The sequence below is a fragment of the Schistocerca nitens genome, chromosome 9, assembly GCF_023898315.1.
Source record: "Schistocerca nitens isolate TAMUIC-IGC-003100 chromosome 9, iqSchNite1.1, whole genome shotgun sequence".
Taxonomy (NCBI): domain Eukaryota; kingdom Metazoa; phylum Arthropoda; class Insecta; order Orthoptera; family Acrididae; genus Schistocerca; species Schistocerca nitens.
The window spans coordinates 94639790-94657496 of NC_064622.1; the positions used below are offsets into that span (position 1 = coordinate 94639790).

General features: G+C 38.6%; 1 protein-coding gene across 1 annotated transcript in view; it reads right to left on the reverse strand.

Annotated features, from left to right (window-relative positions):
- Positions 1 to 17707, reverse strand: part of LOC126203774 (uncharacterized) — a 185808-nt gene that overhangs the window by 61807 nt on the left and 106294 nt on the right. Inside the window, exon 5 of the mRNA XM_049938142.1 lies at positions 12231 to 12402. Coding sequence (XP_049794099.1) covers positions 12231 to 12402 — 172 coding nt within the window. The remainder of the gene's footprint in view (positions 1 to 12230; positions 12403 to 17707) is intronic.

Sequence of the window (17707 nt, forward strand, 5' to 3'; positions counted from 1 at the left end):
GTGGTTGCTGCCCGCAGTGGGGCTGAGCCCTCACCTGTGGTTGATTGGGAGGTCATTCCAAGGTGTGGCAGGCAGCGAAAGACGTCCCCGGAGGCTGATGAGAAAGCTTCCACGGTGCGTCTGACAAACAGGTTTCAGGTACTGTCTCTGGCTGAGCCAGATGCAGCTGCCTTCCCTGTTTCAGAGGATGATTCTCAGCCTTCAAGGTCCGGGCAATCGCAGAGGGTGGGCTTATTGGTAGTTGGGAGCTCCAATGTTAGGCATGTAACGGGGCCCCTTAGGGATATGGCGGCTAAGGAGGGGAAGAAATCCAGTGTGCACTCCATGTGCATTCTGGGTGGAGTCATTCCTGATGTGGAAAGGGTCCATCCGGATTCCATGAAGAGCACAGGGTGCAGCCAGCTGCAGGTGGTGGCACATGTTGGTACTAATGACGTGTGTCGCTTTGGATCTGAGGAAATTCTCTCTGGATTCCAGCGCCTATCTGATTTGGTAAAGGCTGCCGTTCTTGCTTATGAGATGAAGGCAGAGCTCACCATCTGCAGCATCATTGACAGAACCGACTGCGGACCTTTGGTGCAGAGCCGTATGGAGTGTCTGAATCAGAGGCTCATATGGTTTTGTGACTGTGTTGGTTGCAGATTCCTTGACTTGCGCCATAGGGTGGTTGGGTTTCGGGTTCCGCTGAATAAGTCAGGAGTTCACTACACTCAGCTGGTGGCTACACGGGTAGCGGAGGCTGTGCAGCATGGACTGGGCAGTTTTTTAGGTTAGAAGGCCTCGGGAAAGTATGGGTTGGGCTGCAATCTCAAAGGGTGCATGGCAAATACAGAACGTGCTTGGATCAAGGAACAGTCAGAATTGTAGTTGTAAATTGTTGTAGTTGTGCTGGGAAAGTCCCTGAGCTTCAAGCGCTAATAGAAAGCACAGAAGCTGAAATCCTTATCGGTACAGAAAGCTGGCTAAAGCCTGAAATAAGTTCTGCAGAAATTTTTACGAAGTCTCAGACGGTGTTCAGGGAAGATAGATTAGGCACAATTGGTGGTGGAGTGTTTGTGTCTGTCAGTAGTGGTTTATCTTGTAGTGAAGTCGAAGTAGATACTCCATGGAAATTGGTACTGATGGAGGTTATACTTAACAGACGAACTAAGTTAATAATTGTCTCCTTCTACCAACCCCCAGACTCCGATGATATAGTTGCTGAACAGTTCAGAGAAAATTTGAGTTTCGTAACAAATAAATACCCCACTCATATGGTTATAGTGGTGGGGACTTCAACCTTCCCTCAATATGTTGGCAAAAATACTTGTTCAAAACCGGTGGTAGGCAGAAAACATCTTCCAAGATTGTCCTAAATGCTTTCTCCAAAAATTATTTCGAGCAGTTAGTCCATGAACCCACGCGTATTGTAAATGGTTGCAAAAACACACTTGACCTCTTAGCCACAAACAATCCAGAGCTAATAGAGAGCATCATGACTGATGCAGGGATTAGTGATCACAAGGTCATTGTAGCTAGGCTCAATACGGTTTCTTCCAAATCCACGAGAAACAAATGCAAAATAATTTTATTTAAAAAAGCGGATAAAGGGTCACTAGAAGCCTTCCTAAGAGACAATCTCCATTCTTTCCGACCTGACTATGCAAATGTAGACGAGATGTGGCTCAAATTCAAAGATATAATAGCAACAGCAATTGAGAGATTCATACCTCATAAATTGGTAAGAAATGGAACTGATCCCCCATGGTACACAAAACAGGTCCGAACGCTGTTGCAGAGGCAACGGTAAAAGCATGCGAAGTTAAGAAGAACGCGAAATCCCGAAGATTGGCTAAAATTTACAGACGCGCGAAATTTGGCATGGACTTCAATGCGAGATGCTTTTAATAGGTTCCACAATGAAACATTGTCTCAAAATTTGGTAGAAAATCCAAAGAAATTCTGGTTATATGTAAAGTACACAAGCGGCAAGATGCAGTCAATACCTTTGCTGTGCAGTGCCGATGGTACTGTTACCGATGACTGTGCCGCTAAAGCGGAGTTATTGAATGCAGTTTTCCAAAATTCCTTCACCAGGGAAGACGAATGGAATATTCCAGAATTTGAAACAAGAACAGCTGCTAGCATGAGTTTCTTAGAAGTAGATACCTTAGGGGTTGTGAAGCCACTCAAATACGGGCAAGTCTTCAGGTCCAGATTGTATACCGATTAGGTTCCTTTCAGATTACGCTGATACAATAGCTCCCTACTTAGCAATCATACACAACCGCTCACTCACCTATAGATCTGTACCTACAGATTGGAAAATTGCGCAGGTCGCACCAGTGTTTAAGAAGGGTAGTAGGAGTAATCCATCGAACTACAGACCTATATCATTGACGTCGGTTTGCAGTAGGGTTTTGGAGCATATACTGTATTCAAACATTATGAATCACGATGATGAACGATCTATTGATACATAATCAGTATGGTTTCAGAAAACATCATTCTTGTGCAACGTAGCCTAGCTCTTTATTCGCGTGAAGTAATGGCCGCTATCGACAGGGGATCTCAAGTTGATTCCGTATTTCTAGATTTCCAGAAAGCGTTTGACACTGTTCCTCACAAGCGACTTCTAATCAAGCTGCGGGCCTATGGGGTATCATCTCAGTTGTGCAACTGGATTCGTGATTTCCTGTCAGAAAGGTCACAGTTCATAGTAATAGACGGCAAATCATCGAGTAAAACTGAAGTGATATCAGGTGTTCCCCAGGGAAGTGTCCTGGGACCTCTGCTGTTCCTGATCTATATAAATGACCTGGGTGACAATCTGAGCAGTTCTCTTAGGTTGTTCGCAGATGATGCTGTAATTTACCATCTAGTAAGGTCATCCGAAGGCCAGTATCAGTTGCAAAGCGATTTAGAAAAGATTCCTGTATGGTGTGGCAGGTGGCAGTTGACGCTAAATAACAAAAAGTGTGAGGTGATCCACATGAGTTCCAAATAAATCCGTTGGAATTTGATTACTTGATAAATAGTACAATTCTCAAGGCTGTCAATTCAACTAAGACCTGGGTGTTAAAATTACGAACAACTTCACTTGGAAAGACCACATAGATAATATTGTGGGGAAGGCAAGCCAAAGGTTGTGTTTTATTGGCAGGACACTTAGAAGATGCAACAATTCCACTAAAGAGACAGCTTACACTACACTTGTTCGTCCTCTGTTAGATTATTGCTGCTCGGTGTGGGATCCTTACCAGGTGGGATTGACGGAGGACATCGAAAGGGTGCAACAAAGGTCAGCTTGTTTTGTATTATCACATAAGAGGGGAGAGAGTGTGGCAGATATGATACACGAGTTGGGATGGAAGTCATTAAAGAAAAGACTTTTTCATCACGGTGAGATCTATTTACGAAATTTCAGTCACCAACTTTCTCTTCCAAATGAGAAAATATTTTGTTGAGCCCAACCTACATAGGTAGGAATGATCATCAAAATAAAATAAGAGAAATCAGAGCTCGAACAGAAAGGTTTAGGTGTTCATTTTTCCCGCGCACTGTTTGGGAGTGGAATGGTAGAGAGATAGTATGATTGTGGTTCGATGAACCCTCTGCCAAGCACTTAAATGTGAATTGCAGAGTAATCATGCAGATGTAGATGTAAATGTAGATGACACAGAGTAGGCTTTCCAAAGTTTCTTGCAAAGATATTTAGTTTTGATTAGAGTTAGACCTGCAGATAAAAGTTCTCCCTTCCTAGCACAAAACTCTTTCGCCTCAGGTGTTAGCCACTCTTTCTCTTGATGTACACTTGTGGGGATAACAACCTGCAAAGGTCAATATGGCATCTGAAATAAGAGAGTTAGGAACAAAATGTGTGTTTTTATGTCTTCGTTTTAAGCTTAAGATATCTTTTGTGGTATCTGGCTTAGCTCATGTATACTTTTTAGTGTCTGATAGTGTGCTAATAAAGTGGTTTAATTTTGTTGCAACATTAAGTGAGTGTTGTTGCCCCCACTATCTGCATGGAATTTCCCACAACGGTGATCCACAACAAGGGTACTGAATTATTAGTATGTCAGTAGCAAATAATGCTATGTTCCTGCCAAACAATGGATCATGAAACTAGACAAAGTTTACTGGGACATTTTACCTAATCAATTACTGTTTTTAGTGGACTACAAGGTGTGAAAAATGATATGGAGCAAATTATTTGTGAGGTGCAAAGTGAAAGTGACCATGTGAAACATTTGGAATAAATTAATATGGCATAACACTCTGATTTTACTGTGCTCATAAGTGAGATGGATCAAACTGCCTCAGTACAAAACCATACTCACTTGCTTGAACCAAATTGTCATGTAAAATTTAACTGCCAATACTGTATCTCAAATGTTTGTGCTTTCACACTGAAAATTGAGGAGATGAACCCATTTTTCCCCATGTTGAACCTGGCCACTAGGTCATATGAGAAGAATTACAGTTTATCTCCCATGGCACACGTGATCAATGGGGTACCATATGATGAAACCCCCAGATCACATAACCTAGTGCCATACATGCTAAGTTCAGTGATGTTCCTACAACATGGTGTTCATTACCTAACTGCAGACTTGGTTCAACACTGCAAAGACTGTCTTGACTACCCACAATGTTGTTGAGAATACATCAAAATTTTCTGCTTTGTTGCGCAATATTTGTAACTAAAACTTCTGTTACCTGTGACTTCAGCCCATCACCTTCGATTATTTGCAAGTTTGACACAGCAAAGGCAGCCTTACTGCAATTTTTGTGCAAATCACTGGAGCAACAACTTAAATAGGTGATTTATACAGAAAATCTAAATCTCACAACACCTTCCTAGTTTTGGCAAGATATGTGGGAATTAGTGGACACTACTCTTATGCTCGATGATGCACTGTCTGCAATATTGAAAAGCAAGTTACCTCCTGAAATCTTTGATTTCAAATGAGGGTGATATGTGTGAGAACAAATTATGGATTGCCAACCCAATTTTTGCACTTCCAAATCAATGACATAACTATGAGGGTGGTTTGCAAACTTCTTGAAATCAACACGAGAAGTCAGTGCTAGCGCAACGAGTTGTTCATGTGAGATTCATTGGACTGTTGCCTGTAAACACATGCCATGTCAGTGCTCTTGGAAGAGAACTGTGGTGGTGACATGGCTCTGTTGTCGTTACTGCTTAGTGATTTGCGAAGATGAAAATAATTGAGATTCGAGCTGTGATTAAGTACTTTGTAAAGAAAGGTATTAAAGCAAAGGACATTCATGCCGATTTCCAGAATACACTGGGGGACTGTACTTCTTCATATTCAACGTTGCCAAGTGGACAAATGAATTTAAATTTGGTCAGGAGAGCTTAGATGATGATCCACGCTGTGGTCAGCCAAAATGTGTCACTACTCTAGAAATCATTGCAAAAGTGCACAAAATGGTCATGTAGGACCATCAATTGAAAGTGCGTGAAATTGATCATGCTTGCCACATGTCATCTGACAGGGTATATCACATTTCAGCTGAAAAATTAGAAATGAAAAAATTATCTGCAAGATTGGTGCTGCGACTCTTGACACTGGATCAATTGCGCCTGCACACATGTGGTGTCGCCATGGCAAAATTACACAATCTAGGGTATGAATTGTTGCCACACCCACCTTATTCACCTGGTATGGCTCTGTCAGACTTCTATCTCTTCCCGTCACTGAAAATTTTTCTTGGTATGTAAGGATTCACTTCAAATGAAGAATTGATAGCCGGAGTTGACAACTATTTTGCAGGCCTAGAGGAAACTCATTTTCAAGGTGGGATCAAGGCACTGGAACATCACTGGACCAAGTGCATTAATCTACAAGGAGACTACATTGAAAAGTAAATAAATTTTTCAATGATGTAAGCACTTTTATTTCTATTCTGTTCCAAGAACTTTTCAAACCACCCTCGTACATAGAAATCAACGGTGACCTACAGCAGCAACGGGTATTATGCACCATATTACAGCAACCAGTAGCCAAAATGGAACAAACACATCTGTACAAACATGATGAGGCCACCAGATATCTCCCAGATTCCCCATAATTAGCTGCGCACAGTAAACTGGCCCCAACTGATGTCACTCAGGGTTACAATCACACAGCTAGAAGATGGCATGTGGGTTTTGCCTTCATTCCTATTTCAGAGCAGACACTCACAAGTATGTTACACCATGTTTGCAACCAAATGCCAGTCATGACCTCCAGTAAGCATCATGGGTCATGATAAGATGCAACAATGCCTATGTCTCAAGCATGTAACTCGAAAGAATTTGCCTCAGTTTTCCAAGGACAGTGGCAGATTATGCATTCTTGATAGAAGCACAGATCAGTATTTTCTCATCAACCCAAATTTGAAGTAAGCATAATCTCAAAGACAACTGTTCTATCTCATACCTCAGGTTCCCTTCTACAGCTGTGGGCAGCAAATGACACATCTATTAAGCTGTATGGCTCTACCAGTTACTCAGTCCATTTAGGTCTGAACGTCCTGTTTACATGGACTTTCAACATGGCAGATGTCAATGAAGCACTGCTGGGTGCTGATTTTCTACATCATTTCTACTTGTGCATCACTTTAACAGATGGAATAATAGTGATGATTCCGTACCTACACCTCTGATGTCAAAATATTCCTGTACCTCATCAACAAAACAGCTTCAGGAATCTTACTATTCACTAAAGAAGCAGCTGGGTACTTTGGAACAGATGTATGCAGACATCAAGACTGAACATTCAAATTTAGAGAATGAAAACTGTTTTACACAAAACTTTGAGAGACAAAAGCAGTGAGCTAGATGAGATCGAGCATCAGCTGTTACATTGAGGATTAGCACAGTTTCCAAAACCAAATCACCTCCTCCTTGAAACAGCCAACTCAACACAGTTCTGCAAGATATGTAGACACTAAAGAGTATGACAAACATATTTAGTGGCTCTCGCAGAAATGGTAAAGAATGTATTTACCTAGATGAGAAACTAACTCAGACTTAGTTGGAGTTGGATGCTGTGGACACAGGGGCTAGAGAAGATGTAAAACAGTTACTTAAATATGCAGTTCAAAACATTCAAAAATGTATTGAGCAGTTGGAATTGTCAGTGAACATCCCTAGTCAACCGTACTATGAACTTCGAGCAGTAACTAGCTAGCAATTACATTTCAGTGATATTGATGTCAGTAATCACCACTTCCTCCCAGTGTTACAAGTGCTTTGTCTCATTTTTCCATCTTCCCACACGTTTGGGTATTATGTCCCTTTATTTCTTTTACTATTATAACAGTGGACAGCACTGTGTGACAGTGACAGGTGGCATATTGGTTTTAACTGAAAAAATAAAGCCTGAGAAAATCTCTGTCTTGTTTAGCACTTCAGAATGGTCTGTCAGTAAGACAAGGTCACACAGCTGTGCGCAGATGCAAATTGGAACCTTATAAAGTAATAGTATTGCATCAACTGACCAATTCAGATAGCATTGCTTGTTATCTGTAGTGCAACATTTTACTGCAGTGTGTCCATATTAAGAGGGTTGATCCTGAAATGCTCTTTTTTCCTGATCAACTGTGGCTGCACTTATTGGTGTTCATGAATTCACAGACTAATCAATGTTGGAATCTAGGAAATCCTCTTCAGTTACATCAAGAGCCTCTACATTGTGTGAAAAGGGGTCTGCAGTGTGAAGTTAGTGCAACACAGATTACTGGACTAATCTCATTCTGTCAAACCATAACTTCTCATAGGTATGTGAGCAATATATTGCAACCATTTTTCAGAAAACTAACAAAAAGATCTATGATTATTTCATGCAGGACAAGAGTGAAGATAGATTTATGCCAGTATTCCAAGGTGTTTCTGTCAGCAGGAACTACCCTGCCATGAAGAGAGTCTCATCTAGTTATTGAACAACGTGCCACTTTCCACACTGTCAGAGCAATGGGCTGGAGCATCAAGCTTCCATCACAGTATGGCTACAGTGTGTTGATACCTGCAAATATATAATAGAAGGCAAACCCAACTGGTGTAAGCCATGAATTTGTTAGTCAGTAATGTTTGGGAAATTAATTTTATTTGTGCCATTTTTTATGTGTTTCTTCTTAAAGAATGCTCTGAATGATTTCAACTTTCTTTTGGAATGGTTAATTGTTTTATTTGCAGTACACACACTTCGATGTTTGTTAACTGACAAGAACACTTCATAATACTGCTCCAAATGTATATTTTATTCTTGACTGCTGATACTGGCACAAGTTACTTTAAGCCTAGGTATTTATAGTTCTTCCAATTACATTAATCACTTTCCATGGTCCCAGAGAGAGGGATATATGAGGTATGGAAAGAAATGAAGGACTGCATTTTATTTATGTTTAATGCAATGAAAATGTCTTACAAATTTTTTTATTGAATTTCTTCACCTCAGGTCTCAGAAATAGTATCATAACCAGTTTTGACTTCTTAGTAAGTCATGATCAGATGAGGCTTTAAAAAGAAAGAAAAGTCGGAACAGAGAAATACTAGGAAACTAAATTACAAAATCAAACTGACTTGTAAAGACAACTACATGCACTTGAATATATTACATAGTAACTTATCAAAGTGTATCTAAACACGTACATTGACAAGTTATTGTGAAGTGTATTCAAATGTTTGTAATTGTATGTAGGATCTAATTTGATTTTGTAGTTTTGTTCTCTAGCACTTTACCATCCTTTTCCATTCCTTTTAATCAGATCATCTAATCATGACTTCCCAAGTAATTGAAACTAGTTGTGATACCAGCTGTGTTGCCTGCAGTTGAAAAATAAAGTAGAAGAATTTAATTTAGAAAACACACTCAGTGCAGTATGTGTAAGAAATAACTTACTTTTATGAATGGTTGTAGTGCAAGGGTAATCCCAAAAGTAAGGTCTCCTATTTTTTTATAAGTACATAGACCTGTTTATTTCTACAATGATTTACATCAGTTTTCAGCTTGAATATTTAGCTATTTTACGACATAATCACCAGTTCTGTCAATGCATTTTTGTAGATGCTGTGGCAGTTTTTGTATGCCCATGTCATACCAGCTCACCACTATGCTGTTCAGAAAGTTGTGAACCTCTTCTTTCACCTCGTCATTGGAGCTAAATCACTTTCCGGCCAAATTTTCTTTTAACCTAGGGAACAGGTGATAGTCACAGGGCACCAAGTCAGGAATATAGGGTGGGTGGTTGATTATGTTTCACTGAAACTATTGCAGGAGAGCAATGGTTTGCTGAGCGATGTGTGGGCAAGCGTTGTCATGGAGAATCTGTACACCCTTGCTCAACATTCCTCTTCTCCAGTTCTGAATTACCTGTTTAAGTTTTTTCAGAGTCTCACAGTACATGTCAGTGTTAATTGTTGTCCCAGTGATTCAGCTCCAATGACAAGGTGAAAGAAGAGGTTCATAACTTTCTGAACAGCATGGCAGTGAGCTGGTATGAGATGGGCATACAAAAACTGCCACAGCATCTATAAAAATGCATCGACAGAAATGGTGATTATGTTGAAAAATAGCTGTAAACTGATGTAGCCATTGTAGAAATAAACAGGTCTATGTACTTATAAAAAAAACTCCTTACTATTGGGATTGCCCTTGTATTATAGAGTTAATACTAATTACATTATAACTGCTATAATCTTCAGAACTCTACGGAAAATTCTTAAGTTCTGTCTTAAACTGCATCGCATTACTCATAAAATTTTTAGTATGTTATGGAAGGATGATGCATAATGTGTTTCTATTGCAAGCTCACAATATTTTTTGGCAGACCACTATAATTTTGACATTGTGTTCCCCCCAATTTGGTATGAGTTACATGACAGATATTTTCTGGAATTTTCTTTTGCATCTTTAGCACACCTTTAGTAGTATGGGTTGCTGGATATTATTGTGGAGGCAGGTGTGAACTTGCAGGTAGCAATGGTCAAAGGAAGTCTGAAGTGAAATGTTGATGTGGAGAGATGTATGGGACCATGGTAATCATTATATTTAGTATGGAGTGGTTACATTGCTTTATCAAGGTAGTGAGTTAAGAGATTTGTAGGTGGGAATTGAAGGAGTCAGTGAAAGAAAGTACTAACCCTCAATATAGCAAGGATTAGTTTGATCATGTTATTTGTTTTATTTTCAAATGCACCACATGCTTGTAGTAAGTGGTGTCACCTATACAGCTGGAAGGAACTGTCAAAAGTGTTTTGTCTTACTGAATTTCTGTTCTTGGTTTTGAATATAACCAACATATAAAATGCAGTAACACAAAATTATGCTCTTGTGGGTTAGCACTTTCTTTTGCTGATCTCTTTAAGTAATAACTTTCAAGAAACTGGCTTACTCAGGGGTAATAAGTGTGAGACAGTGCAAGTGACAGACGAGAGTATGTGCTGACTGCATTACTGATTTTACCATACAAATTTTAGGAATAATAAAATTCAGTAACTTAGGGCATTGTTTTTGTTTCACGAACCAAATTCCATTTAATAACTGTGTTACTGTGCAGAGCTTAGGAACTGAATGTGCCTAGGGTATAATCCTACATAATAACTTGAAGGCTTATGAAGTTAGTGCATTTGAGACATCATGATTCAGTCCTCCTTACCTCTCTCCTGCACCAATACTTTACACTATCTACAAGTCTCCTAATGTGCTAGTGTTAAACTCTTGAAATCTGTGTAGAGGACGCTTTTTTTCCTAGTAATATATTCATTATAGTCATACTTCACACTTTTTCAAGAAAAGAGAAATAATAGTAGCAACAAATAACTTTATATATCTAAAAACAAAGATGCTGTAACTTACCAAATGAAAGCATTGGTATGTTGATAGAGACAACAAAAAACACACAAACACACACACAAATTTCAAGCTTTCACAACCCAACGTTGCTTCATCAGGAAAGAGGGAAGGAGAGGGAAAGACGAAAGGATGTGGGCTTTAAGGGAGAGGGTAAGGAGTCATTCCAATCCTGGGAGCGGAAAGACTTACCTTAGGGGGAAAAAAGGACAGGTATACACTCGCGCATGCGCACACACACGCACGCACGCACGCACGCACACACACACACACACACACACACACACACAGATATATATATATATATATATATATATATATATATATATATATATATATATATATATATCCATCTGCACATATACAGACACAGGCAGACATATGTAAGTTCAAAGAGGTTGGGCAGGGATGTCAGTGCAAGTGTATGAGTGTATACCTGTCCTTTTTTCCCCCCTAAGGTAAGTCTTTCCGCTCCCGGGATTGGAATGATTCCTTACCCTCTCCCTTAAAACCCACATCCTTTCGTCTTTCCCTCTCCTTCCCTCTTTCCTGATGAAACAACCTTGGGTTGCGAAAGCTTGAAATTTGTGTGTGTGTTTGTGTGTTTTTTATTGTCTCTATCAACATACCAACGCTTTCGTTTGGTAAGTTACAGAATCTTTGTTTTTAGATATATTTTTCCCACTTGGAATGTTTCCTTCTATTATATTCAACAAATAACATTGTTGTATATGTATATTGGGACACACCTATCGAAGTTCCATAAATATTCCTACATTTTTAAATCCCCTATAATGGTGATCGGGGATATTGTAAACGTAGCTGATATTGAATTCTAAGAGAAAAATACCGGAATGCAGCAAAGTGATTGATGATAGTCATCAATACATACCACCAACATAACATAAAACAACTGGCAAGTTTATAATCAATGACAATGTGAAAAAAATTAAAGAAAAAAAGAAAAGAAAAGAAAAAAAGACATGCTACTGAGAATAACCACAACTATTGGCTGTTCAGAATCTGGTGGTACATACACTGAAAGGTGTATGCTGTGTACAAGTTAAAACTTATTTTATGTTTTGTCTCACACTACATGTATGAATGTGTAGTATAGTGATGGTAAGGGGGGGGGGGGGGAAATGCTGCTAGAATTATGCAGATGAAAAGAGAGGATTCATAAAAATGTTATTTGTTGTAGAACTTCAGTGCTGAGAGATTTATGTACTTTAAGATGGAAGACTGAAGGTAGAGAGAGGATGCTATGGGTTCAAAGCTGCTTTGCCACAAACATCAAACAAAAAAAGGCCAAAATGTCACTTCACAACTGCCAGTTAGCAAAGCGGCATCTCTTATAAACATACATTTTCATAACTGATGCTGTACCTCTTCTGATGAGGCAGTTTCCCAGCCTGGAAAGCAGCGGAACTGTCGTCCACCCGGTGCCACCTGCTGCCACCACCGATCACGCAACTGCCGCCCCTCGCTCGCCTCCTGCCGTCGCCATCTTCCTTCGCATCGCTCCCGCCACTCCCACCGCGGCCACACCTCTTCAGTTCTGCTTGCCAAACGTCACACCATATGTTCGTTACATGTCTATGCCTGCAGAACACAAGACACTTACACTAGTCTACACTCTCTCTAGGTGAAACTCTGAGCAGCAGTGTCATTTTCTTAAATTCTACTAATGCTGGGAAATAACCCTATAAATTCTAGTGTATTTGCATATATGGAAATACTGTTGTATTTAAAAATGAGTAAATTTACTGAATATAAAAAGTTCAATTTAGATGGGTGAAGCAGTGATGGGCACATAGCAGCTGTAACTGCTGCTGAGCATTTATTTAGGCTTGTTTCACATCTTGAGTTTTCACTTGCTATGGCATCAATGAGTATAGTTTATGAATGGAATAAAAGTCATTGTTTCATTTTGTTTGGGACTGTTGGGTGTTTCTTGCAGTCTTTAAATTTCTGGCGAGATGTACTAGGATTGTAGCTACAACTTCCCACAATCAGATTAGGCTTTCTCCAAACACACTGACCTGTTGTTTCTAGAGCCTCATTAATCCAGTCATGGAGTTTCTCATGTAGAAGTGGAGTATTCTTGAATGCAAGTTGATAAAATAATGACATTCACAAATACTGGTGTTTACAGAAAATTTCTCAAAATGATTTCAACCTAATGTGTGGCCCAGTTTAATGTATGACTTTAGTAAGAGATCATATTAACTTACTTCATACCAAACAACATGACAAAGAATTACTCATTTACAAACTTAAGTATCATTTTAATTGATTTACATGAACAGGAATGGTTGCAGGAAATTACAAATGAAATCTAGGCATTTGATTGTCTCTGCTAAAGTGAAACATTTACCACTTGGTGTAAAGGTTAATTATGTACTGTAGTAGATGGTTTTAATAATTCTTAAGTACCACACAAATTACTCAGTAATTTTTCTTAAAATTAATGGAAGTTGTAGACTACTAATGATAACAACTTCTTTCCTAATATCAGAACAGTTATATAGGGCAAGTTGTGCACTTTTTTAGTGACAGTCTCAGAAAAAGTATCAAATGTCACTCACAGGAGTGAACGCCCAAATGAGGCGTGTGAAAATGTAAACTCCATCCACAGGCCCGGACTGGCTCGTTGGTACTGGCTGACTGCTGTGCCGTCCTCTGCCAGTGGCATCGTTGGATGTGGTATGGAGGGGCATGGTGTCAGCACACTGCTCTCCCAGCCATTGTCAATTTGCATTACCTGGAGCTGCTACTACTCAGAAAGTAACTTCTCAGTTGGCATCATGAAGGTTAGTGCACCCCTTTGCAGTCCTCCCACCAAGGACAAATCCCTGGCAATACCAGGAATTGAACACGGATGCTTCAAATGGCAGTCAACCATGCTGTCCACTCCGCAATGGTGGCAGACAATGAGGCATGTGATGTTAGCTATGCTTTGTGCTATCATAGATGATATGTCAAAATTCCTATGCAAGCAGTTTTAACTTATGAAGTAAATTGCTGCAAGAAACATTATCCAATTGATTTCATTTGAGTGACATCAAATTGTAGTAGGATTTTGGAATATATACTGTGTTCATACATTATGAATTACCTTATAGAAAACAGTCTGTTGGCACACAGTCAGCACAGACTCAGAAAATATCATTGCAAGAAAACATAACTAGCGCTTTATCCTCAAGAAGTAATGAGTACTATTGAAAGGGGCTCTCAGATTGATTCCAAATTTTTAGATTTCCAAAGGCTTTTGATAGCATCCCTCACGAGTGGCTTCTAATCAGATTGTGTGCCTATGGGGCATAAATTCAGTTGTATGAATGAATTTGTGATTTCCTGTCAGAATGGTCATATTTCATAGTAATTGACAGTAGGCCATCAAGTGAAACAGGAGTGACACATGGTGTTTCCCAAGGAAATGTTATAGGCACTCTGCTGTTTCTAGCCTATGTAATCTAACCAGCTATCTTAGATTGTTTGCAGATGATGCTCTGATTTAACCTTTAGTGAAGTCATCAGAAGATCAAAACCAATTGTAAAATGATTTAGACAAGATTTCTATAAGATGCAGAAAGTGGCAATTAATTCTAAATAATGAAAAGCTTGAGGTCATCCATATGAATACTAAAAGTAATCCATTAGATTTTAGTTACACAATAAATCACTCAAATCTAAAGGCAGTCAGTTCAACTAAATACCTAGGAATTACAATTATGAACAACTTAAATTGGAATGATCACATAGAGAATGTTGTGGGGCAGGCAAACCACAGACTGTGTTTCATTGGCAGAACACTTACTGTGTTTTATTGACAGAATGCTTAGAAGATGCCACATCTCTTTTAAAGAGGCTGACTGCACTACACTTGTCCATCCTCTGCTAGAGTATGGCTGTGCAGTATGGGATCTTTACCAGGTATGATTGATGAGGACATCAGAAAAGTTCAAAGAAGGGCAGGTCGTTTTGTGTTGTCATGAAATAGGGGAGAGAGTGTCATGGAATAGATAAGCAAGAAGGGTTGGCAATCATTAAAACAAAGGCATTTTTTTGTTGCAGTGAGATATTTTTACAAAATTTCAATCTCCAACATTCTTATCTGAATGCAAAAATATTTTGTTGATGCCCGCCTACATAAGAGAAATGGTCATTGTAACAAAATAATAGAAATTGGAGCTCACACAGAAATACTGAAGTGTTTGTTTTTCCCATGTGTTATTCAAGAGTGGAATGGTAGAGAAATAGAGTGAAAGTGGTTTGATGAACCCTCTGCCAGGAATTGCATAGTAGTTATGTAAATGCAGATGTAATGAAGATAAGGCTAAGATGAAGAGTAACAATAGTTACAAAATGGGAAAGAAACTAATTTGTTAGCCATATAGCTGGAACTATAGATTATGAGCTTCATTAAACTAATGGGAGGAAATGAGATTAAACTAAGGAACAAGTTCAGTGTCATAGAAAATAAAGATTATCAAGACATAAAAGAAATAGGCAATAATTTAACAAAAGTACTTAAGAAAACAGCAAAGGACACTGCAAATATAATAAAGGCAAATGAAAAGAAAATCTCAACTGGAATGAAGTTGCAGTTGAGTAAGTGTTTCAAGCAAATGATAATAGGAACATTTGAAAAGTATCTTGGAGAGGATGTGAGCAGATACAGTGAAAACAAACTGAGATACGAATCTGAATCTGAGTTTTACTGTCCCATCATTTACAGACTAAACTGTTTGATGTACAGTACTGGTCACTCATTAAAATTTTTAATTATATTTTTAAACTGTTACAGCTGTTGAAAGCTCTGTTATAGATTAATGTGAAATGCTGGATGCAGAATGTGATTGCAACAACAGAAAACTGCATGAGCATAAAAAGCTTATATTGGATTGGCATCACATTTCATCAGTTAATTTGGCAGATGTTCCAGCAGCTAACAACAATGAGGAACATAGAGGCATGTAAAGAAATCTTCAAAGATTGTACGCAGATCAAGAGATCAGAGAGGTGATAATGAAAATAAAAAAATTCTGAAAGATGTGCACATCAGACATATAAAACTAGTTAAGGTGTATAAAGAGAGAAGTAGTATGACAAATGGAAAGGTGCCCGGAGATTGTGGTGTTTGAGTAGAAATGGTTTAATCTGGGAAAAAAGTAATAGAAAATTAACTTGCAAATTAGTTTACAGGATGTCTGCAGAGGAAGACAATTCCACAAAACCAGAGTAAGGCTGTTGTTATTGTACTTTGTACAAAAGGTGAGAGACATAAAAATTATTGAATAACCAGCCTCCTCTCCATAGTATATGTAATATTCACTAAAGATGTCACCAAACACAGAGAAAAAGAGATTTTAACCAAGCAGAGAAATAATCTCTCTTCAAAAGTAAATATAACACAATCAACCATTTGCAAGTTGTGTACAAAATTACAGCAATCAGTATGAATTGCCACTTTTCTAAGGATTCATAGACAAAGTTTCTGACTCATTTCAACAAAATCTGTGGTAACAGCATTTAAGAAACAAGATAACAATTCAGTCTAGGTTAATATACTGACAAATATGTACATCATTGTTACAGCTTTCATCAGATTATGACTGAGTAGTGAGAGATTTGAAATGCTAAGAAGAGTGACACTAGGGGGAGATTAAAACTATTCTCGTTGGTCTTAGTGGAAGTTCTCAGCTCCTTAAAAATGGGAAAATAAAACATAAATATGTGTTAATGGAACATATTTGGACTATGTTCATTTTGCTGACACTGTACTATTGCCTCTACTGCAGATAAACGTCAAAAATGAATGGAAAATGTTAGTAGAGGAAGTAGACCTAAAAATCAATTACAGGAAGACAAAAAAATACATAATCAACACATCCAAAAGAAATTGTACAGATCAACAATTAAGTCATAGAACAAATTGATGAGTAGTCACATTTGAGGCAACTGAAGACTACAGTTTAATGGACAGCAAAACAGATTAGTACAAGAGTAAAAGTGATCCCGAGTGCACTTGGTAAACTGAACAGCATTTTCAAAATTAAGTTTCCTCTGTGTCAGTATGTAATACTAAATTTAACTTACAGCAATGAGACATTGATTTTCACTGAAGACTTTAATGTAAGGATTAATCAAGAGGAGGCAATCACTTTATGTAACAGTGAAGTCTAACAGGTGGCAACAGTGGTGAGAAACTGTTTGTTCCTTCTTTTCTTGGATCATCACATCAAACTGCCATGCATAGCCACTTGTGCAAAAACAGGCAATAAACTGCACTTTAACCAGTAGATTGGGGTGGCAGTGTAGTTAACATACCTACAACATTTCCTCTCATTTCTGTTCCCCCCTTATACATTAATGTACACTGTAGATTTCTTACTGGCAGGGTGTCCCAATGGTTAGCACACTGGACTCACATTTGGGAGGACAACAGTTCGAAATCATGTCTGACCATCCAGATTTAAATTTTCTGTGATTTCCCTAAAATTCTTAAGCAAATGCCGGTATGGCTCCTTTAAAAGAGGGCAGCCAATTTCCTGCCTCATCTTTGACACAATCCGAGTTTCTGTTCTGCCCCTAATGATCTTGATGTTGATAGAACATTAAACCCAATCTTCCTTCCTTCTTCCTTGTAGATTTCTTATTGAACCATACGACAGTCTTCAGTTTTTTGCTAAGGATTCATAATTGTACTTCCTGTGAATGAAATTACAGTTTCCAAGCAACCTCAGAATTAACCACTCTACTACCCTGTTCGGTTGTCTGGACTGGTTATAAGTTATTAGTACACAATAATCTGTACACAGCAGATTATAATTTCAAATCAATTTACTGCCAATTTTAGC